Source organism: Dromiciops gliroides, chromosome 4, assembly GCF_019393635.1.
Source record: "Dromiciops gliroides isolate mDroGli1 chromosome 4, mDroGli1.pri, whole genome shotgun sequence".
In the NCBI taxonomy this organism is placed as follows: domain Eukaryota; kingdom Metazoa; phylum Chordata; class Mammalia; order Microbiotheria; family Microbiotheriidae; genus Dromiciops; species Dromiciops gliroides.
In genome coordinates, this window is record NC_057864.1 from 301166964 (window position 1) to 301191949 (window position 24986).

The 24986-nt window shown below is 33.7% G+C and overlaps 1 protein-coding gene across 1 annotated transcript in view; it reads right to left on the reverse strand.

Annotated features, from left to right (window-relative positions):
- The window catches only part of LOC122753697 (pleckstrin homology domain interacting protein), a 181192-nt gene that overhangs the window by 47358 nt on the left and 108848 nt on the right, over positions 1 to 24986 (reverse strand). The window contains 5 exon segments of the mRNA XM_044001307.1: positions 1077 to 1132; positions 1135 to 1195; positions 10571 to 10802; positions 12564 to 12640; positions 14804 to 14944. Coding sequence (XP_043857242.1) covers positions 1077 to 1132; positions 1135 to 1195; positions 10571 to 10802; positions 12564 to 12640; positions 14804 to 14944 — 567 coding nt within the window.

Below are 24986 nucleotides of genomic sequence, written 5' to 3' on the forward strand. Positions count from 1 at the left end.
AATTTTAAAATTCATGAATTTTTAGAATATTACTCAAGAATAAGAAGAATTCAAATCAATAAGATTCTCAAACCCACAGTATTACCAAGAGTAAAGTATTTTCTTCAAATCAAAGATTTTAAAATAAATTCTTCAATGTTAAAGACTAAAGTTTATGATAATCTTCCTGTTAATATGAATAAAACTTTTTTTAAAAAAGTCTTTTTTCCTTAATATCATCCATTTATATTAGCTTAAGACAAATAATGAATTTGAAAATGATGTAATATGGGGAGGAAAATACTATGGTAAGGTTTCTCACTTTAAGCTGGCCTCCACTCCAACTCCTTGGCCCCAAAGGGAAGCAATACTTAACTGTAAAATATTTCCAAAATGTAGGTGGTCTCTGTTTTCAGAGACTCATCTAACTTGATAATGACTCAGGAATCCATTAAGCAATTCCAAAAGAATCAGACTGTCCTACAGTCTAAAAAACTGGGATATGATACTATTGCTGTTCAAAATCAAAGTAGCCATATTTTTACATGATAGATTTATAAGACAATTTAATACATTTGATATATATGCCTTGAAATACAGTACTGGAGAATAAATTAATAGTTTTATCTACAGTATACTGACTAAATTATAAAAAGTATGGGCACATAAGCCTATTATCACCTCTATGAAATAAAATAAATTATATTTTTAATATGCCAATCTATTTAAATCTGCTGATTTAAGTTAAAGGAAAAAACAAAAATAAATTCAGAGATTGAAGCCCCAGCTTATGAAATTTCATAAACTTTCTTTGAAATTCTACCAAAAGCATTCCACTTTTTGTATACAAAATTTCCATTTAAATATGTAAACACATTTAAGGCATATTTCTAAACAAAGAAAATCAATGGAATGAATGTGTATTATAATTATATATAAATATATACATACACCTCTCTAAATATACACATACACACACACAATAAGAATACTGGTAGTATAAGATTTTTCTAATATAACAACAAGTTTCTAAAACTGCACATTAAAATCAACTGTAAAGACAAAAAATGAAGGTCAATTCTTAAAATGAAAGATACCTCATCTCCCATTTGTGGTACAAATGGACACCTGCGAGGAACAGTATCTGTAAACATACTGAAGGCAACCATTCTTCTATGTCAAACCATTTTCAGTCAAATTCTCCAACAGCCAATCTCTACAGAATGTTCACAAAATTTGAAAGTGATTATGATCACCATAAAGAGATTCTTATGCACAGAACACCTAGTGAAACTTAAGAAAATAGAAACTTCACCTCTTCAAGATCAAATGCATGCCCCTCACATCAAAAAATACGCATAACAAGGATATTTAAAATAAAGCAATCTTTTCCATTGAAGAATACATTTCCTTAAACTGCACACTTACAAACTGGTTTCCTTGAAATAAAAAAAAAAGTAACCACTGCAGTGATGAAAACAAAGTTCAAAAAACAGTTGATATTAAATAAAATACTCAAGGCATTACTCAAATTTAAAAAAATTATATTGTTTTAAAGAAAAAAAAAATCACAATTTTTATTAATAATGAATATTTAATTCATTCTACCCATTCAAATGCTCATTAGAAAAAAGAAAATAAGGGTGCTATATTTGTAGTTTTAGCATTTTAACAATGCTGGGATTACATGGAAAAATAGCAGTAATCCTTTCATAGTATGCCTAACAATTAGTTATCTGTTTGAAAAGAATCCACCATCTATCAAGATAATTCATTCAATTTTTTAATAGCTCCAGCCAAAACTGTCTCTTTGCAGTGCTTCCAATTCTGCTTTCTGAAGAAACAAGTGACAAATCTACTCAGTATTTAGGTATATTATATCTCCATATGTCTACTTTTTAAAATTAAACATGTACACACCTCCTCATATGATATAGTTTCTAGATCCTTTAATCACACCTTGGAATGTACCTTATTTGGTATGCCAGAATTACACAAAATATTGTAGATGTAGCCTGATGAGTAGAGAGAGAAAGTAAAGGGACTACTATTTCTCACTATCTTAATACTATACTTCTATTAATATAATAATGAACAATATTACTGACAGTTATGTCTGTTTTTCTTTCTTGTCTTGTTTAATACTGTTATTTATATAGCTTAAGAATGTCAAACAGAGCATTTGTTTTTTTAATAGCCACTTTATCCTTGTGGGAGCTAACTAAACCTTGTGCTTAAAAAAAAAATACTGGGGGAGGCTAGGTGGCACAGTAGATAAAGCACCGGCCCTGGATTCAGGAGTACCAGAGTTCAAATCCAACCTCAGACACTTGACACTAGCCATGTGACCCTGGGCAAGTCACTTAACCCCAACTGCCTTAAACATATAGGGCCATCTCCAGTTGTACTGATAACATATCTTGCCACTGGACCCAGATGGCTCTGGAGGAGAAAGTAAAGCCGGTGACTTTTGTACAGCCCTTCTGCACTTAAATCCAATTCAGTGCAAGTCATGGTCCTCTTTGAGAATGAAGGGACAAACAACAAGGCTTCCTTAAATCTCAAATAACATCTCATCTTTATAGGAGGCTTTTCCCAAAGGCCTCTTCATTCTAGTGCCTTGGCTCCATTAGTTTTTATTTATCCTACATATAGTTTGCATTGTATATATTTATTTGCATTGTTTCCCCCATTAGAAATCTTGAGGGAAGGACTTTTTTTTGCCTATTTTTGGAATACCCAGAGCTTAGTACAGTGTCTGGTAGGCATTTAATGTTCATCAATTTATTGATTGATATCATATTGGTCTCCCTTAAACTAAACTTGTTTTTGGCAAAGCTGATGCAATTATTTCACAGAAGGGCTTGGAGATCTTGAAATCAGGGACTTTGAATCACAATACCTAAGGTCAAATTCCAACTCTTGTCATCTGAACTCAGAACTCAACTGGAATGCCCTTTGAGTACCCAAGGTCACCTACAGGGTGTACAGGAAGGCTATGTAATCAGAAAGAGTCATGTCTTAGTGAGTACAAGAAGCTAGCAGAAATAAGAAAGGAAAAGTATAAAATTAAATCTATTTTTACCCTATGGAGCAAACATTCTTTTTTTTTTTTTTTGGTGGGGCAATGGGGGTTAAGTGACCTGCCCAGGGTCACACAGCCAGTAAGTGTCAAGTGTCTGAGGCCAGATTTGAACTCAGGAACTCCTGAATCCAGGGCCGGTGCTTTATTCACTGTGCCACCTGGAGCAAACATTCTAAAGAGAACACTGAAGCATCGTATTGTGTCTGTCTTTCCTTCTCGAAGGGGGACCATAACACTGATGTCATGACTTGCACTGAATTGGATTTAAGTGAAACTCTTTCTTTCCTCCAGAGCCACCTGGGCCAGTGGCAAGATATGCATCAGGATAGTTGGAGATGGTCCTGATAGTTTAAACCAACTGGGGTTAAGTGACTTGCTCAGGGTCACATAGCTAGTAAGTTTCTGAGGTCAAATCTGAAATCATATCCTCCCAACTTCAGGGCCAGTGCTCCATCCACTGCACCACCTAGCTGCTCCAGAAGCACTGTATTAATTTAGAATAGAAGGCTGGAAAGTTCTGAAAATGTACTAGAAGGACAATGAAAGAAGACCAAAGAAAATCATATATAATTCTTCCATTCAATACAGCACTGCTAAAATTAATGCCAGAATCCTGTGGAAGTATGGAGTTGAGAAAAGACAGGGTAGATGAAGTACAAAATAGCCCAGTTCCAAGAGTAGGATACAAGGAGAAGACTAGTCTGATTTACTATCCAGGCAAGCTGGGTTTGATAAGGCCCAGGCTGGAGGCAAGAATTAAGGCTAAATAATACCTGTGGAACATGGAATCTAGACTTAGCCATCAAACAGAATTGATAAATAAATGTAAGAACTGAATATTTTGGGGAAAAAACTAGCAAAAATATTAACTAATTTGATTAATTAAAAGAGAAGAAAATCAAATTGTTACTATCAATGGCCAAAGGATAATTCACAAATATTGAAGAGGAAATAAGGAAACTATTCTTCTGTGAACTTTCTTCCTCTCTCCCCTCACCACAAATCTCCCCAGGAACTGATGGGTTACAAATGATTTCAATTATTCCAATAATAATGCATTTCAATATTACGGAAACTATTTGGAAAAGAAATAATCCTACCAAATTCCTTTATATGATGTAAATAATAGTCTCAATCCCTAAACCTGGGGAAAAAACAAAGAAAACTATAGACCAATATCCCTAGTGAATACTGATGTAAATATTAAAAAAAACAACTATTAGCAAAGAAGCTCAGACAAAATATTAAAAATATCATATACTACAACCAGATTGGATTTGTACCCAGAATGGGGAGTGGGTTCATTAGGAAGAAAATAAAGATATTAGGCCACATTGATTAAAAAAAATAAAAACAATGATTATATTAATATATGCTTAGGGAATAGATTTTTTCCATAACATGGTAAGCAGTATCTATCTAAAACCTAGAGCAAGCATTATATAGATTGGGAAAAAGTTGAGAATGGATTTCCCAGTTAGATGAAGCATAAAGCAAATGTACACATGAATCACTACTACTATTTAACAGAGTCCTAGAAATGGCTACTATCACAGTAAGACAAGAATAAGATATTGAGGGAGTTCAAAAAAAACAAAAGTGATCATTTTTTAAATGATGATCTACTAAAGAAAGCTAAAGAGTAACAAAACAATTAATTTAAAGAACAATTTCAGCAAGAGTTACAGGATAAAAACTGAATCCCCATAAAATACCATTATTTCTGTATATTATCAACAAAATTCAGCAGAAAGAGATCAGAGGAGAATTGTCATTAAAATAAACTATAGAATGCTTAAAATACTCAGGAGGAGGCTTATCTACCGATAGATACAGGAAAACCATATGAATACAGCAACAAAAAAACCTCTTTATATAGACAGACCTAAAAAATTAGAAAAAATATTTATTGCTTTTGGGTTGGCCTAGCCAAGATAATAAAAACATTTACTAAGGTAGTTCCAAACGGAAACGTAAGTTAGATATAAAGGGGGACAACAAAAATCAATGGAGTAAGAGAGAAATTACATTTCAGATCTATGAATAATGGAAAAGTATGTTACCAAATAAGGGAAAAAGAGGATCAGAAGAGATCAAATGGACATTATAATAAATTCAAAATGCATATGTGGACCTTAATATTAAAGATCATACCATTAAAAAACACTAGAAGAGAACTAGAACATGGATAAGAAATGTATTCATTCTTTACTAAACATCAGATTGATGCAATTATAAAAGATAATTTTGATTACATGAAAAGCTTCTATAAGTAAAATTAATACATATTTGATAAGAGGGAAATAGTCAAAGTGAAAAAATTCTTATGTTAAATACCTCTAGTTAAAGAATACATATATCCAAGATATATAGACAACTAAACAAAAATAGCTAAGATTAAACATTATTTCATAACGGTGAAGTGGTCTAAGGATCTGAACATATTTCTCAAAGAACAATTGTAAACCATAACAAGAGATGTGAAAGAATTATCCAAATCACTAATATTAATAGAAATGTAAATTAAAAACAACCCTGAAATAGCACCTTACAACCAATAAATATTAGCAAATATAATAAAAGACAAGCATAATTAATGGTGGAGAGGTTGTGGGAAGATAGAATGTATTATTGGTGGCATTATGAATTAATACAATAATTTTGAAAACTATTTGTAATTATGGAAATAAAGTCTATATATTTTTAACCAGAGATTGCCACTGGTAGATATGTAACACGAGTAGCTTGCAAGAATGTTGTTGAGGCATTTTGTTTTTTAAAGCAGAGAACAGAAGGCAAGAAAGAAAGCACAGATACATGGAATGCTTTTGAAAGTTATAGGTTTAACATATATACTAAAAAAAGAAAAGTAAACTACACAACTTACTATATATTCAAATACCATTTTCTTTTATTTAATCTACTATGCATAATACTTTTACTTAGTATTTGTTAAATACAAAATTATATAATCCTCTCATGATTGCTCTGTGTACGCATGTATACATAAACTTTACATGCTTATATAAGAACATATTGTCACCTCTGGATTTGTGTGGCCATCTTGAGGGCAGGAGTATGTCATTTTGTCTTTGTATTACTAGTGTCTGGCACACACCCTGGGAATTTAATAACTACTCTTGATGAATGGAATAAAGAAAGATATATTATAGAGAACAGAGAAAGAGTTGGTGAATTAGAAGTGAACATAATGTCTTCCTGATATTTTAAAAGAAGTGGAGAAACAAACTGAAGACTATTCAGTCTGACTTTTAGTACAATTAGGATTGGGAACAAGTGTGTCATTTTGAAAAGCTTCAAGGATGGTCCCAAAAAAAATCATATTCGTATTGTGAAAACCAGCCTAGCTATTCTAAGTACAGGGAAACTCATCAATGATAAATGAAGGTTTTTGTTTAAGGGATCAAGAACAAAGAGAAATAAAAAAATTTTTCTTCGCTGTCTTTATATCTTGGATACCAAGGCCTTATCAGAGGAATTTAACATAAAGAAATTTGTTTTTAAATTTATGGGGAAAGTTTTTTTTTGGGGGGGGAGAATCTCTTATCTCAATGCCTTTCATAGGCACCAGCAGTTAGGAGTGTCTGAGATCAGGAGAGACATCGAGCAAGTGCTTGATAAAGTCAGGTACTCTTAAGAAGCAAAATCAGGAATGAGCACACACTAGGAAAACAGGAAGACAGTAAAGTATGATGACAAATATACTGGAAAAGATGCTCTAGAAAAAGGGGATATAGACTATATAGAAACTTCAGGGACTATATATCATAAATGCAAAGCCAGAAGAAAACAAATGAAAAAAATATACCATGCAATTTAAAAGTCTCAATTCTGACCTGCTGAAATGAGTTATTGAAGATGAAAAGAGGAAACAGATGTAGAAAGAGGAAAATATAAACCTGATTATAACAATTTCATGCAAAAATTAACCTGGTACAAATGATTGAAACGAGACTTAAAACTGCCTTAAATCATCAAAAACTTGCTTTACCTGTCAAGTGGATGAGAGCTAAGAGCACACATCAAAAAACAGTGGACAGAATATAATTTAAATAAGTCTAGTCAAAAGATCAAATTGTTCTGAGATGGAGATGATATTTTGAGACACTGACAAAGTATATAAAAGAAGATGCCAATGGTGATGAAGAAATATCAAAACTTAAAAAAGGAAAACCAAGAGACCATCAATAGCTATCAACCAATATGTCCACTTTCCAATCTAAATAAAATTTTTATGAAAATATTTATATGTACTGGCATCTTGGTGAGTGAATTAAAAAGCAACAAGTAGGCTTTTGCAAGCAATACTGCACAGCTTTTAGCATAGCTCTACATCTTAACCATCACATAAGTGTGTGAAAGATACAGAGAACACTTAAGATTCCAATGTGCTTGTTTTTGTCAACTATATGAAAGCATAAAGGCTTCTACTTCAACAAGGCTTTCCTATGCCTATGTCAAAAACACAAAATTCCTTGAAATATATTCAGATGTAATCTTGTTTGATAACCTATTCTGATCATTAATATCAGGTAAAGAATAAATCAGAAAATGCCAAAGGCGTTCACCACCATCATAAAAGAGATCCAGCAGAGTTCAAATTGAAGGATTCTCTACCTAGGGTGAAGTCCTCTAGGAAGTCCTATTTGCTGATTAACATTGGCTGATGATTAAGTGCCAGAACAGTGAAAAACCTCCTACATAAGACTGATAATTATTCAAAAGAATTTAGCCTAGCTTTACACATAAGAAAATTTAATGATAAAATATACAAAGGAAGGAAGGATTTATTAGGAGCTTACTATGTAGAGTTGCTGGGGATACAAATAGAAAATATGACAATCAATGATCTTGAGGAACTCACTTTCTAATGTGAGAGGCAAAACATTAGGAAGGTTTCAGCTCCAAGTAACAATACACACATACACACACACAAAATTATAATGACATGTAATTAAACATACACGCATGCATATATTTGTGTGTGTGTGTGTGTGTGAGAATTTACATAAGATTATATGAAGGCAACATGGCATAATAAAAAGAGAGCTGGTCTTGGAGTCAGAAAAACCTGAGTTCAAGTCCTACTTTTGATACATCCTGGCTATACGACCCCTGGTAAGCCACTTAAGCTCTCAGTGTCCCATGCAACTTTTTGAATATAAGTTGAAGAGCAAGAGCTATTCTACATTGGCAGTTCCTGATACCAATGATATAAATCCCGTCCAAAAACCCGGCAATAAATTCCCAGAATAGAAACCTACAATTGCATAGGATGAAATGATCACTTAACAAGAACTAGAGAAAAAAATTAACATGGAGGCAAAAAGGGAAAAGACTCAAGGGAAATAAGTAAAATCAAGTGGGAATGAACGAAGTCCAGTAAGTAGCAAGACTCAAAACCATACTATAAAGCAGTAATTCTTCACAAAAAAAAAAAAAAAAAGGGGGGGGTAAAAAATAAAATGCTTGATTGGTAGAACATATTAACTACACAAGGAAATATATTTAGTATCCTAGTATTCAGTAAGTACAAAGATGCAGCTACTGGGAATTGACAAAAACTGCTGGGAAATTTGACAGCTATAAGAAGAAATTAGATTTAGAATACCTCATACCTTTACACCAAGAAAATATAAAAGGTCATACATACCATAAAAGTAGAAAACAACAGAATAAAGGAGTAAAGATAAAAATGGATAGTTTCTGACTATGTAAAATTAAAGTTATTGTACAAACGAAATCTTAAAAAGCTGTAATTAAAAGCATATCCCCCCTCTCCCCACCCTCAAGTATATAAAGAAATGATTCAAATATATACATGAAAAGGATCCATTCCCAACTTCATATGTGGCCTAAATATATCAAGAGGTAATTACAAGAGAATGATACTGATAAATACCTAAGCCTCATATAATGCTTTAAGGATTGAGAAGGAGTTTACAAATATTCTAATTTTTGTGCCATTATACTCTTATACAGAGGAGGAAAGTGAAGCAGACAGAGGTAAGTGGTTTGCACAGGGTCACACAGCTATTAAGAATCTAAGGCTGGATTTGAACTCAGGTCTTCCTGACTCCAAATCTACAATGCCACCTAACTGACTCAAGATATCCATACAGACATATGAAAAAAAAATGCTCCAAATCACTATTAATTAATGGAAATGAAAATTAAACCAATTTTGAGATAGCACCTCATACCAATCGAAGAATGGGAAAAGGATGACATCAATATCATAAAAATAAACTACTGAAGTTTTTTAAAAAAATAAACAATGAAATGAGCAGAAGCAGGGAAATTTTATACAATAACAATACTTCAAAGACAAATAGTTTTGAAAGCTGTAAGAAATTTGATCAATACAATGACCATCACATGATTAAAGAGGACTGATGATATAATGTACTAGCTACCTCTTCTGAAGTGTATTTTATATATACTTATTACATATTACACCACATAACACACACACACACACACACTTGCATGCAGTCAATGAAGAAATTTACTTTGCTTGATTATGCATATTTGTTTTTTCTTTTGTCTTTTTTCAATGGATAGGAGTGTGGGAAGGAAAATACATTTGTTAATTGAAACAAATTAAAATAGGTTGGAGGTTACAGTTGTGAATATCGCATGCATTTTCAGATAAGGTCACTCCTGATTTCATTATTTGTGGCCATTCAAGATTTTTTAGAAAATATTGATACTTGTTCACTGACAAGGACTTTGGTTCTGGGTCTTCAATAGAAGTGAGTGTAGCACCTGCAGGAGCAATTACCAGACTGCATTTCCATAGGAATTGCTTCTCAGAACGATGGTTGTGGACACTAGGGCTGGATGCATTGCCATTCCAAAAGCTCTTGGGTTCACAGTCCTAGACTCTCTCCCTCAAAGCGCATGTGTGCGGTGGGGGTCGGGTCAAAGTGGTAGCAGTGGTTTGGCCTGCCTGGCATATGCTGTCACCTTTCTCTCCTTCTGGTGTCTTGCTACTTTAAACTGGTTGACCTGCCTGCCTGCCTGCCCTTTGAGTAGGGCTAATAAGCACACCTACCTCCCATGGTTATTGTGAGGATAAAATGAAGTAACATTTGTATTGCACTTTGCAAATTATAAATGCTAGTTATTTACAAAGACAGCTAGATGGTGAAGTTGTTAGTGTTGGGCCTGAAATCAGAAACATCTGAATTCAAATCCTATTTCAGACACTTACTAGTTATGTGATCCATCAAGTCACTTACCCTCTGCCTGCCTCACTTTCCTTATTTGTAAAAATGGGCATAATAGTATATACCTTTTAAAGGTTGTTGTGAGATTCAAATGAGACTATTTGTAAATGGCTCTGCAAATCATAAAGGTACTTGATAAATATGAGCTATTAATTTTATTTTTAAACCATAAGCCTTCCATAAAAATAATCATGTTTCTCTAAAAATATAAATGATAATATCACTTTATTTTGATGCTTATTACAATACCAACCTTTTGCTTTCTCTCTTTGGGCTTCTTTTTCTTTGGTGATGTTGGTCCATCTTTTTTCTTCATTTCCTTTTTTCCTTTCTTTTTAATTTGCTTTTGCTTCTGTTTTTCAGATTCTTCTTCATCTTCTGAACTACTTTCTGCTTTCTTTAGTTTGTGTTTAGGAACTTTCTTTGGTGGTTGCAGGTTAATTCCTGCATCAGCTGTCCAATCAGAATAATCACTAGAATAATCACTACAAATGTGGATAGACAAAAAATAAATAAATAAATAAAAAATCCTTAAGCCTGTTTCTTTGACAATAAAATAATGAATGAAAAGTAAAACAATGAGAGAAAAACAATATATAATTACTGGACTCACTAAAATATTGCAGTGATTTCTGACACATCAATTTTTTGAGCACTTTCTAAAATATTATGCTTACCTAAACATTTCTAATTTCCATGAACAATAAGAAAACACTGAAATTCCCTTTCAGAAAGGCTCATGATTAAGAGATGGTATAATATTTGACATTTTATAAATCCTGAAAAATAAATGCCGCCCCCATCATTTTGAAGTAGCATTTTTTCTAACAGCAACAACTTTTTATCAATTTTAATTATTCAGAATTTTTCTCTCTTTGATACTAAGGAATGGAATCAATAGGCTTTTATGCAATGAACATGTTGTAATAGTATAGTGTCATACTACTGATGTCATTAAAGAAATGTATGAGGAAAAAAAGAAGGCTGGCTGGTCATTCAGAAAAGGTATAACTAATGGATAAAACATGGGTATGTGTATTAATGCTATCCTCCCAATACTAAGAGATGGGCTTCCCCAATGAACAAAAGATACATGGTTTGTTACCTATACTGTTCGCAGGAATATACACCAATGAGATCACAGATCCACTCTGAATATTTGAGTCATATTTATGAAAAATATAGTATTATGTAGCTTTTCAATGTTTATTCAAGCAGTAAGTAAACACATATATTCAATGTACAGCAGTCCATGAATGAAAGAAAATATTAAACCTTTTGCTCTCAAGCTATACAAGCCTCTGCCTTTGGTCACTGATTTGGCAGAGTTCCATAACTTTGAAGGTGCTACCTTCTAAGCCATAGGACATTTTAAAGCTTTTGCCACCATTAAAGGTACTGCTGTGGAAATTAGGGGAATATACATGGAACTGTCAGCTAATGTGGGGAGATGACAAGTAAAGGGTGTTCCCTGTTGTTAGGCCAAGAACTCTAATGTATTAGCTAATTTTTTTTGAAATAAAGAGATACAGTAGATATTTGGATAATTCAAGTGCTCCTAATTCTCATATCATACCCTCTCTGCAAGGTTTACAATCTGCTTTCTAGACTGCTTCATCCATTTTCTATATCCAGATGATATAGCCTCCAAAGACAATACTACTTTTATTTCTAATGTCATTGAGTTTCACCCATGTTCTACACAATCTAGTTCTTTTACAAACATATTTTAATATGCAATCCTGAAGGATGTAATAAATTTTTAAATTTTCTTTTAGTTGGAACTGAAATAAAGTGAGCAATTCCACATATACACTAGACCAAGATTTGTGAATAAAACTGCAAATTTCTAAATACAATATATTGAATTAACTATTGACTTTGGGCTTTCTGTTCTCTTCTATACAGCTTTATGATCCTCTTTTAATTTTTCTTCCTTTAAAATTGTAACATTCTTTAAAAATTCTATCCCTAGTCCCCTCCTACCTCACAGCTTAATTACAGAAAAGATGCTCGTCTATACTGATGAAGAAAGTTTCCACTTTTGAGTTCCTCACTCAATCAAATTACAGGTCTGGACTAGTATATTGGTACTTGGACTCTAGCCCTCATTTTCCTTACCTCATTCTTTTTCTTTTGAGTAACCTTCCCATAGTCATATTCTAGCCATGAGTCCCATTCCATCAAAGTTCCAGTAATACTTATAACTGACAGTAAAGCTTTATAATAAGAATTCAGTCATTTACCTTGAACTGCCATCACTGTGCCATGCTCTCTCCTCATCTTCTGATGTTCCACCACTGACAGCAACTATTTCACCTTCCTAATTAAAAGACATTTAATGTATCTTTATTATATATCTCTGCAAAAATTATTAGTAAAATCCAGAGATATTAATATTAAGGAGCTTTCATTACATAATCTATCTTATATTTGACATAAAATACAGGTCTTATCCTCACAATAAACATACATTCCAAGTCATTCTAAAAGTTCAGAGAGATATAAATACAGTATTCCTGGTACTATTATCTTCAAAGGACCATAGAGATGTGTTTTATTTCTGACTCATTTCAAAAAGAAACTTTCAGAAATTAATAATATTTTGGTCAATTATTGAACGTAACCATCACTTTTCCTTATCTAGTGAAAGAGCTGAAAAAAGGATTATAACTCTTTTTACTTTTACTACTGAACTAATTTCACTCAATAGAAGTACGAAAAACACATGTATTTATTTGTACTTATCTGATGTGAATAATCTCATAATTGGAAACTTATAGCTAAAACTTAAACTGCTATACAAAAATATAGAGGTAAGGACCCTGAAAAATCTTGGCTTAACATTTAGAACTCGAAATAATGGAAATTCTTATAAGTGACAAATGTAGAAAACCAATAGTTCACTCTCAGAATTATGGTCAAAGCGATTTCCTGATTTAGAGTCAGAATTCTTTTAATACATTATTAAATAATGAATTCTGTTATGGTTTTAAATCTTAAGGCATCATTTAAATTGCATCAATCAATAGGACTATTCGTTCTTCCATCTCTATTCTTCAAAGGATGTGTGTCAGGTAAGCTAAAAGCAGTTCTGTCATAGTCTTCTGTATAAGTGACATTAAATTGAAATGTGTTCCATGACCAATCATTAGAGTATATTTTAATAACTTATTCATTGATCTAATTCAGAGGGCGCCATTTCTTTTTTCTTTCTTATAGGCTAGAATCTAAAAGAAATTAATCCCTTAATCTTGCTATGAATAGATTATCAGTAAAATGTCCAAAGCTTTAATTTTTTGGGGGGGGTGGGGAAGGAAGGGCAGGGCAATCAGGGTTAAGTGACTTGCCCAGGGTCACACAGCTAATAAGGGTCCGAGTCTGTATCTGAACTTAGGTCCTCCTGACTCCAGGTTCAGTGTTCTATCCACTGTGCCATCTAGCTGCCCCAAGAATTTTGTTACACACTCTTAATTTTTAGAAGCATATGAAAGGGGCAGCTAGGTGGCACAGTGGATAGAGCACTGGCCCTGGAGTCAGGAGTACCTGAGTTCAAATCCAGCCTCAGACACTTAACACTTACTAGCTGTGTGACCCTGGGCAAGTCACTTAACCCCAATTGCCTCACTTAAAAAAAAAAAAAGCATATGAAAGATGGTTTCTCTGAAAAGAAAGACTTTGGTCATCAAATAAGGTTGTTTCTGAAATATATGGACACCAATTATTTTTTCTGCCTAGGAAACTCTCAACTTCTTTAGACTCCTAAACTTACTATTAATAAAAATGTTCCAGATTTATGATGTACTTTTAACTTGAACAACTGGCCTAGAACAAAAGTGTCCATAGGAGTGAGTTCTACAAAATCTGTTAATCAGCTTGTGAACACAAGCCACATTTGTGTCTGCAAATTAGAAGGTAAAGGGAGAAAAAAAAGTGTCTGTTTTCTCTAAACTTAAAGGCAGACCTTTTCTAAAAATCTCAACTGCTTGTTTTTAAAAACAACAAAATTATTATGGGCAATGTAATTCTGCCAACAAAGTAAATTGGTAAACAGATCACTAAGTACCAAGTAATTTTAAAATTAGATTCTCAAATATATATGCAAATTTGCTATTTTTACCTGCAGACACTGCCCTTACTTTCATTTCAACCATAATCATAATCGATCAGAAATCACCAACCAACTAGACTGTTGACTATCTTAGTTCAAATAATTTCCCAGAATTCCTACAAAATCCTGAAGACAAATCTCCTTTTTAAACCTACATGTTTCCTTTGAGATAGTGCTTATTAATATTTTTCTTTGATGTTATTTTTTCCATTCTTTCAATGAAATGCAACCAATTAGAGCAATTCAAATAAAAAACCTGCAAATCTATCTAAATTTAAAGCCTTAAGCACTAAAAACACACCTGTATTCAACATAGGAACAATAAACTGTTAGAGAGAAATCAATTCTTATTATTTAATTTATCTGGGATCTTACATCTGAAGAACTATTGCCATTTTCTAACTCTTCTGAAGGTCTTGCAGTTTCTTCCAAGGCAGATCTTGTACGATAGTTATGCTGATTAGTCTGTTGCTTTCTTGAGTCTCCAGGGTCAAGTAAATGATCATGAGCATGATTCTTTAAAACAAACAAAGAAATAAATTTATTCAAAATATTATCTTATATTTGACAATGTAAATAATAGATCAGTAAATATTACATTGCTTTTAGTTACAGCACCATAGGACTTATATTGTAGTATTAGGACCAAAGACGTATATATAAATACACACAGAAATTGTCTTCAAGAGCAATCATACCAGATAACAGTCATTATCAGATATTTGACATGTGATTTTGAAGGAGAGGATTTTGACAACTTAAGGAATAAGCTGTTTTCTTTATGTAAATAATTTTTTTTTGCTCAAAGTAAAACACTCCTCCCGCAGGTCATAAAATGCTACATACTTTAAACATGGCTAACTAGTAGTTGAAGTCGTATGAAGGAAGAGGCTGCAAGGAATTGCACAAAGTCCAATTCTTCTAAACTGACCCTTAGAGTTGTCCAAAAGTAGAATAGACTTTTGGAAAAGGAATACTGGGTCCTTCATTGTGTATGTCTTCAAAGCAGAGACTTGCAATATATGGCAGTGCTTTTCAACTAGGGGGTTTGTGCTTTTATATGTGCTTTTAAAAATATTTTAATATCTGTATTTCAATATAATTGGTTTCCTTTGAATATTATGCATTTAATTTTATGGATTTAACATTATTCTGAGAAAAGGTCCATTGGGTTTACTAGATGGTGAAAGGGCAAAAAAAAAAAGTTTAAAAATTCTTGCACTAGAGGGGCATGGAAGCAGTAAAGGAAACTCCTGTTCATAAGCAAGTTGTACTTGACATGGCTTGTAAGGTCCCCTCTAATTTTATTTTTTGTGGTTTTTGTCATATGATCATTATCTAATATATATCTATTATCTTGAAATTTTTTAAAAAATCCTAACAAGTAACATCACATTTCTTTAGAATAGCAAACAATTCTTTGTGGCCTCTCTAAATAATTAACAGTACAAGAGACATACAACACTAGTAACCCTCACAGGAATATGCACTACAACAATTATAACAGAGTTGTCTCCTGTTAGGGACTTTCCAGTAAGGAGTTTACTGCCTCAAATGGCAACTGATACTATTTTATAGAAAGTGTGAATTTTAAAGACACTTCTTTCTAAATTTTCTAAATTATGTATCCTTATGATCTCTCTCAATTGAGCCCAGCTTTACCAATTGAGCAGTTATATTCTCTGAAGCCACACAGAATAAAATTTTATACTCTACAGTTAGTCCTGGTGGCCTATAACACTTTACACATCTTTTTTTTTTTTTTTTTTTGGTAAACAGTTAAATTTTTTCCCCAATTACATTCAACATTAATTTTTTTTATGTTTCATATTTTTTCTTCTCCCCCTCCCCAAGATTTTTAAAACGCCTTACTTTTTTTTAGGGCAAAATACCAAAAGACCTGATAGGTTTTTCCCAAATAAATCATGTTGTCTAGGTTGTTTCACAACTATTCTTGGTTAACAAGTAATCTCCCAAGATTAATTGTTGGATGACAACTACACAGTTAGGGAGACTTAGTAAAAAAATAAAAGGATACTGTCAGAAGGAACCTAAAATGTATTGTGACAAGTATCATGAAATCTAGGTCAAGAAACTGAAGACTAAAGGTTATGGAGGAACAAAAGTAATTTGGAAAGTAAACAGACTGCTAAAAAGGTAGTTTCTAAGAACAATATTTGGATTTCCAGGTGATGCCTTATAATAATAAAGTAATGACACATTTCTGGCCAGACACAGCTGGCCAGCTGTGAGGGAGAAGACTGCCTATGTATACCCAAACTATACATGATAGAGAATAGCTAAACTATTATATGTAATAGAGAGTAGCTAAAATAAAGAAAGAATAGCAATAGAGATAATATTCAAGGAAGAAGCCAATAATTAAACTGGCTTAAAATGTCTATGCATAAATGCCCAAAGGTTAAGGGACAAAATCAAGAGAAAGAGATTCTAATACAAGGAAGTAAAGCAAAGTATAGTTCAGGGATTTAGAGGAGAGGGGAATAATAGCTTATATTTCAATAAAGCAAAACTGGTAAAGGACTGGGAAGATAGCACTGAGGATAAAAATAAGGTACACTTGTGAGGAAACTGAGGTATCAGAGGGAGCTTAACTTGAGGGTTAACACTTGGGTAATGATAAACTGAGGGAGAAACAGAAGTTATTCTTGTTATCTGAGTTTACTATAGATCAGGGTTTGTTAAATATATGCCAAAGGTTGTGTAGATTTATTTCAGGGGATTTGTGAACTTGGATGGAAAAAAAAAATAAGACCTTTATTTTCAAGTAACCTCTGATATGCAGCATTTCTTTCAGTACTTTAAAAACGTTATTGTGAGAAAGGGTCTAGAGGTTTCAACAGACTACCCAAGAGGACCATGAGACACAAAAAAGACTAAAAAACCTTGCTACAGGTCACCTGCACAGAAAAGAAGAAAGACATATGGAAAACAGTTTGGGAGAAAATATTAACCTGCTACAAAAGCAATTTACAGTAATTATGGGAAGATTTAAATTACCCAGAAATCTGTTAGAACTCTGACAAAAATCAGATCACCGAATAATTTTTTGCCTTGTATTAGCGATAGTTTTGGCTTTCAAAAGATGAGGAAATGACTAAGGGAAATGCTATTCTAAGTCTGATACTCATTATGTCACCATTCCCCTTCTCAAGATCATGATAGAGAAGTAGAAGAAAGCTGGTTATATATAGTCTAACATGTACTTCAGATTTTGGGAAAGTAGATTTCAAAGGTACAGAGGAAGGATAGATAGGATCCCATAGATTAAAATTCTATTGTGGAGGGGCAGCTAGGTGGCGCAGTGAATAAAGCACAGGCCCTGGATTCAGGAGGACCTGAGGTCAAATCTGGTCTCAGACACTTGAAACTTACTAGCTGTGTGACCTTGGGCAAGTCACTTAACCTTCATTGCCCTACCCCCCCAATTCTATGGGAAAACTAAGTACACAAGGAATGGGAGAAGCTCAAGAATGAAATATTTTTTTTAATTAATTCTTTTTTTTTTGGGGGGTGAGGCAATTGGGGTTAAGTGACTTGCCCAGGGTCACACAGCTAGTAAGTGTTAAGTGTCCAAGGCCACATTTGAACTCAGGTTCTCCTGACTCCAGGGCTGGTGCTCTATCCACTGTACCACTTAGCTACCTCAAGAATGAAATTCTTAAGACACAAAGCTAAACAATTGCAAGGAGGAAAAACAGGAGTTGCTTGAAGAGACAATATTCCAGGGATCTATGTTTGGGTGGCTATGTGTTACTTAACATTCCTGTCAATGACTTAGATAATAGCATAGATGGCATTTCATCAAGTTTTAGATGATACCAAACTGGCATGGATAGCTAAGAGATTGGAAGACAGGATCAGGATTCAAAAGGAGCTTGAAAGGGTAGAGCACAGGGCTGAAACTAATTAAGAAGAAATTCAACAGAAACAAAAGTAAATGTTATATAAGATAGGGAGATATATTTAGACATTTGTTCTGAAAATGATTTGAAAGATGTAATAGACAAGAAGTTCAATGAGTCATCAGTGTATATGGCAGCCAAAAAAGAGGAATGAGAATGAATATTTGAGAAAACCAGGTTATCGTAGGAGAAATATGATGGACAGCATTTAGGTAAAGCAGCAGAGGGAGAAACAGAAGAATGACAGATTCTTGTCATAGGCAAATGTTATAGTTATAGAACACTTGGCCAAAAAGCAAAACCAGGTGAGTTTCAGAAACAGATCATAAACCTGGCACAAAGGTGTGGTATATTAGCAATGGTAAACTTCAAATGCTCAGACATTTTGTACATCTGCTGAAATATTCACTCTCTCAAACACACACAGAACAGCTAATAATATATTGACTTCCTTAGTGATAACTGCATCCTTCATAAGATGGAAGAACAAATAAAAGGAAATTTTATTCTAATTCTGATACATGCCAAGACACAAGAACCAGGTGTTGGGATGTGAACATTGAGGGGGAAATGACTACCTCTCCTAAGGTTTGTGATAAAACACAAAGTTGACCATAGTCTAAAATAATCAACATACTCTGGGAAAACAAATTTCATAGGGTTCAGAGAAAAGATAGGTAGGATCCCATTTAATAAAATTCTAAAAACGGAGTCCAACCAAAGGGATGGAAACCTTTCAAGAATGAAATTCTAAAGACATCAGGGTAACCAATTCCAGTGAGGAAGAAAAGCAGAATTCGTCCAAAGAGGCAAGTCTGGAAACATAGGAAACTTACTTAGTTAACTTAAATTTTTAAAAAGACATGTACAGAAAATAAAAGGACAGATAATAAAGGATGAATCAGTATGGCACTGTTCTATGGAAAATATTAAGGGTGCTAAAGCTTGAAATGAGCTCAGGCTGGCAACGGAAACTTAAGACAATGAAGTTGTCTTAAGGATCAAAAAAAAATTTATAAAAGCAATTATTACAGTGCCTGGCACATAAGCACTACATAAATACTTACTTCCTTACCCTCCCCACCTTTTTAAAAAAACCCATATTGGGGAAAAGAAAAGGATTAAAGAATGACTAAGACTGCTACATTAGACAGGAAAAGACTAATAACTGACAACAGAAAAAAAAATAGAACCAGACTTGCTTAATTCTTATTTCTATTTTCTCTGCCCCAAATAACTGTTGCATGGGAAATTACTGAATAAAAATGACTAAGAAGGAGTTGATACCCAAAAATAAATACAGAGAACCAATGGGTTCCTAAATTCAAGTCACCTGGCCCTAGATGAATTATATTCTCAAATTCTGAAAGAATTGGTGAGATGTTATTACTGACCAATTCTGAATTAGGAATCAGGAGAATGGCCAGACTTAGGAAGAGTCATCAGTAGTTCAACATCAAATTGGTGAGCCACCTCAAATGGATTGTATGATGTTCTTGATAGACCTACGTTGATTATGCTTTTTATTAATAAACTAGATAAATAAAGGCATAAATGGTGTGACAATCAAATTTGAATAAAACACAATCAGGGAGGACATGCAACATATTGGTTGGCAGAATCAAGATCCAAAAAGATGTTAAAAACCTGGGATGAATCTAATGAGATGAAATCCAAAAATGTAAAGATTTACAACAGGATATTGCTTTAAAAAAATAAACTCTACAAGTACAGAATGGGAGAAGATATAATTAAATGGCAATTTGTCTGGAAAAGATCTAGGATTTAGTAAACTATACATTCAATATCAACCAGCTGTATGATATGGTAGCTAAAAAAAAAGAAAGTAATGTAATCTTTGGCTACATAATGAAAAGTCTAAGAAAAAGGAGGTAAGTGCTGCTCTGTACTTTACTGTCATCAGATAAACCCTGAATTATTGTGTTCAATTCTAGTCATCACAGTTAAAAAAAAGAGGTGGAAGTATTCAGACAAGGGTGCCCAGGTCAGTGAAGGACCATTTTTTTCCATGTCACATGAAGTTCAGTTGAAGAAATAGAGGATGTATAGGCTCAAGAAGACAAGAAATTGGAGGGGACACAAAGGCTTTTTCCAAGTATTTGAGAGCTGTTAGGCAGAAAAGAGTTTAGATTTGAAGGGTAGGAATCACAATTAGTGGAAAGCAATTACAAAGAAACATTTAGTCCTGATGTTGAGAAACACTTCCTAACAATGGGAGCTACCCAAAGTAGAGTAAGCTCCCTTAGTAGGTAGCCAAAGGCTTCCCCTTCATTTAAGTCCTCAAAACCACTTGTGGGTATGCCACTGTATGCTATTTTTTGGGTAATTAGTTGGACTAGATGGATGCTGAAGTCTATCTTTGGAAAGGCTAACTGTCAAAATCTATGCCGCTATTATATGACTGAAGCAATATTTATGTTTTAACTTGTTCCTTAAAAGAATTACAAATAAACAAGTAAAACCAAGGATAAATTATTCATTTGAAAAGAAGTCCTTACAGCCCAATATTCTTCTTAGTTGTATTCAAATATGGATTTTTACTGGTAGACTCTAATATATTAGATTAACTTTAATAATGATCCAAAGCAACATAAATATACAGACTAAAATAAGAACAATGGATTCCAGGAGGTTGAAATGATGGTTTTTATATTATCCGTGACCATTCTCCAAACCAAAATTTTCACTGAAATGTTAATCATACATTCCAAATTTCCATCTTCTTAAAATCTATCTTCAAATTATTCATGTGTATAGTGACATAAGCCAATTTGTCCAAACTATACTTTTTAAGACGCTAATCTCTCCAGTGGTACAGCTCCCAGACCACTGATGCCTAATCTGTGATTCCTATCCACATTAAGTACTCCACTGATAATGTATCTAAAGCCTTGAAGGCACCCTCCCATCCTGGATCTTTTAATATTTCATGGATACTAGGCCAACAACCAGGTTACCCTTCACTATTGCTAGATGACCAGCTCACTTCCTTTTCCAATAATGTAGGTCCTTGATGTTATTTTGTGCTACTTCTATATGGAGTAGCTGCCAGGTCAAACAGTGGAAAAAGTGCTGGGCCTGGAGTCAGGGAGACCTGAATTCAAATATAGTCTCAGACACTTACTAGTTGTGTGATCCTGGGCAAGTCACTTCACCTCTCTCTGCCTAAGTTTCCTGATCTGTTAAATGTGGATAATAATACCTACCTCCCAAGATTGTTGTAAGGACCAAATGAAATATTTCTGAAGTGGTTAGTATAGTACATAGAAAGTACTACATAAATGTTAACTATTATTTTTATCATACGGGTTATATTGGCAATTTGCTTTAGCCTACTGAAACTTAACCATGAATTTCTCTATTGCTTTTTGTTTCATACACAATTTGATTATGATGTTCCATCATTCACAACCATATGGCATCACTGAGTTGAAAATATGAGTAATTTTTAAATGGAGAAGCTTGTGATAATTAAAGTTTTGTCGTCCTGTCCAACTCTGGGTCTAGAATATTATGTTTGTAATGCCTATCTATCTAAAACAGACAGACAGACACTCTCTTTTTCAATAACCAGAAAATGGTCAGCATATTCTGGGCAATATGTATTATATATGTTTGTTTTTCTTACATAGAAACTTTGATTAAATCTCGCCAGACTCTGTAATATTTTGGGGTCTTGATATAATCAGAACAATGTCATTTACATATAGGAGATCTAGTGGGACTACTACCTATCTAAAGGGAATGTAATATACTTGAATGAACCATTTGCTAGACATTTTTTCATGGTATCTGAAAAATACCTTTGGGTATCATGTTTCCCTCTCTTATGCCTTGATTAATACAAGCAAAAATGAGTTACTAAACAGAGTCATCACTGCGGCTTTACTCAGAAAGAATGTTGTAATGATTTGGGTTTTTGGAAAAATGTTGATGGAAAAAAGCTTTTAAAACTGAGGTTTATTCCAGTTCAAACAGTATCTTGTGAACAATAAACACAATAGATTTTGTGTTCTCTCCAGTCCAATTAATCATGTAACTATGAAGATCTGCTGTAGAAAAACTGTCTGCAATAGTCTACCAGTTTCTACCTCACAAACTCATTTAGATATTCTCAATGCCATTCTCATAAATATTTTATAGAGAAAAGGGCTGTACTAGTAATTTTATTGGAATAAGAAATTCCCTTTACCAATGCGAGTCAGAAATCTCTCTGCAATTTAGTCTTAGAGGTTAAGTGGCTTCCCCAAGGTCACAAAGAAAATGTGTCAGAGGACAGACTGAACCCAGGCTTTCCTGGCTTTAAGGACAGCTTTTCCTTTCCACCATACCATGCTACTTTCTCTATCAATATTTCATAAGAGATGAAAAAGGCTGGAGTAAGGGGTTTGTAGTCAGTGTTACGAATATTTTTGGTTTCCTTTCTGTAGGTATTAATACCATGTATGAGCTTTTCTATACATTTGGAATGCTGCCCTCTTCAAAATAAAATAAAATTAATCCTTGAATAACTACATATTATACTGATCCCAGGACAGATTGGGTCTTTATTTTAGCGAGGTCCCGTTATCCTTTCCAATTTTATCTTCTTATGTGACATTTCTATTTCCTTATGCAGAATACAGAATGGCTTACCTGTTACTAATAATCTATTGATACAGAAACTGTGGCAGAGCTGTACCATTTTCCATTCTGTCATCATCTATCCACTCTCTTTGTAATTTAGATACTACTTCAAATGATTCTTCTCACTGCTACCCCTACCACTAATAATAATAACTAAAATGGTATACCATGTGCCAAGCACTTTGTTAAGCTCTTTACAATTATTATCTCATTAGATACTAACAACTCTGAGAGTGTTATTATCTCTCTTTTACAGATGAATAATTAAGTCAAAGAGAAGTAAAGTGATTTGCCCAGGGTCTCAGAACTAGTAGGTATCTGACGGATAGATTTAAACTCAAGTCTTCCTGATTCCAGGCCCAACCCTCAATCCAGTGTCACCTAGGATTTTTTCCTTGTTTTTTGGGTGAGGCAATAGTGCTTATAATCACAATCTTCTTTGCTTGTGTACTGCAAATGAACATGAACTTTAAACCCCCTTTATACCCCCTACCTACCATGAATCTGTTTAAATAACTGAAGGTCTACAACTAAAGCAGTCCTTTAGGCTCTTTTGATCTTTTCATTGTGGCGATTTGTTATTATTCAGTTGTGTCTGACTCTTCATCACTCCCCTTTGAGATTTTCTTGACAAAGATACTGGTATAGCTTGCCATTTCCTTCTCAAGCTCATTTTAAAGATGAGGAAACTGACGCAGAGGATTAAGTGACTTGACCCAGATCACACAGCTAATAAGAGTCTGAAGCCAGATTTGAACTCAGCAAGATGAGCCTTCTTGACTCCAGGCTGGGTGCTCTATCTTCTGTATTGCCTACCTACCCAGCAAATATTTTACACTATTTAAACTTCTCTAAGTGTTAATAATCAGAGCCTATTATCTTTTACTTTTGTCTATTTTCCATCATTCAAAGTTAACAGTTCTTTAAATATGCTGGGTAGAGGAATGTTAGAATTTTATGCAGTGTCATTCAGCCCAGCTCTTTGTTTTTATTATATACTAATTTAGACAACACACAGTCGATTCTGAAATGAATCAGCCATCAAAAAAGTCATTTCTTGTATGTTTTGTGTTGTGTCATGATTACTACATTTGAAATCTTTTCAACTCTTTTGCTTAAGATAATACAATACACAAATTACAAATGTTTGGCCTTTAATTTATTAACCCTAAGCCAGACATATAAACATTTTTCTGAGCTCACCCTTATTGAGGAGGGAAGGACAAGACGCAGTGTGGTAGAATACAAAGAGAATGAATTTGGAATTAGAGGACCCGAGTTCAAACACAGACTTAACCACTTTCTGCGTCCTTGAATAAATAATTTAACCCATTTAGGCCTCAACTAAAAAATTAAAAGGGTTGGGCCTTGAAAATCTCTTCTATGTCTATAAATGGGAATTTATGGCCTTTCTCCAGGGTTTTTGCTGCCCTCTATAAAGTGTAATATTAGTGTTAGCTTCAGATACTCTGGAGAGGAAGAAACCTAAACAGGGTCAGGAAGTTCTCCTAACCTCCATTTTGAATTTTGAAGGTTCCTAAACTATGTACCTCAAGTGATAGGAGCTTATCCTTTATCTCATCCTTTTTGATTCCATAGGGACCAATTTTCCATTTCCTAATAAAACAAATTTTTTTGTTTTAGAGGTAACTCAAAAACTTAATGGTGATGAAGGCAGAGAATCTTTATAAAGATGACTCATTTTCAGAGTAATAAAGAGTAACTAGGGTTTCTCAAAAGTTAAAAATTAAATGTACATAGCTGGTATAACGATTGGGCAACTATGGGGGAATGGGGGAAAGGTCAAGCCAAGAAGAGTAGATATAAAAATAAATGACTGAGATTTTCAGCACTTTGAACAAAAACTTTTCTATTCTACTACTATCTCTGTATATTACACACCTTTACATCTTACAAAGCTTCTCCCTGCCCCGCCCCCACCCATATCTCATTCAGTGCTCCTAAAAACATCACGAAGCAGGAGC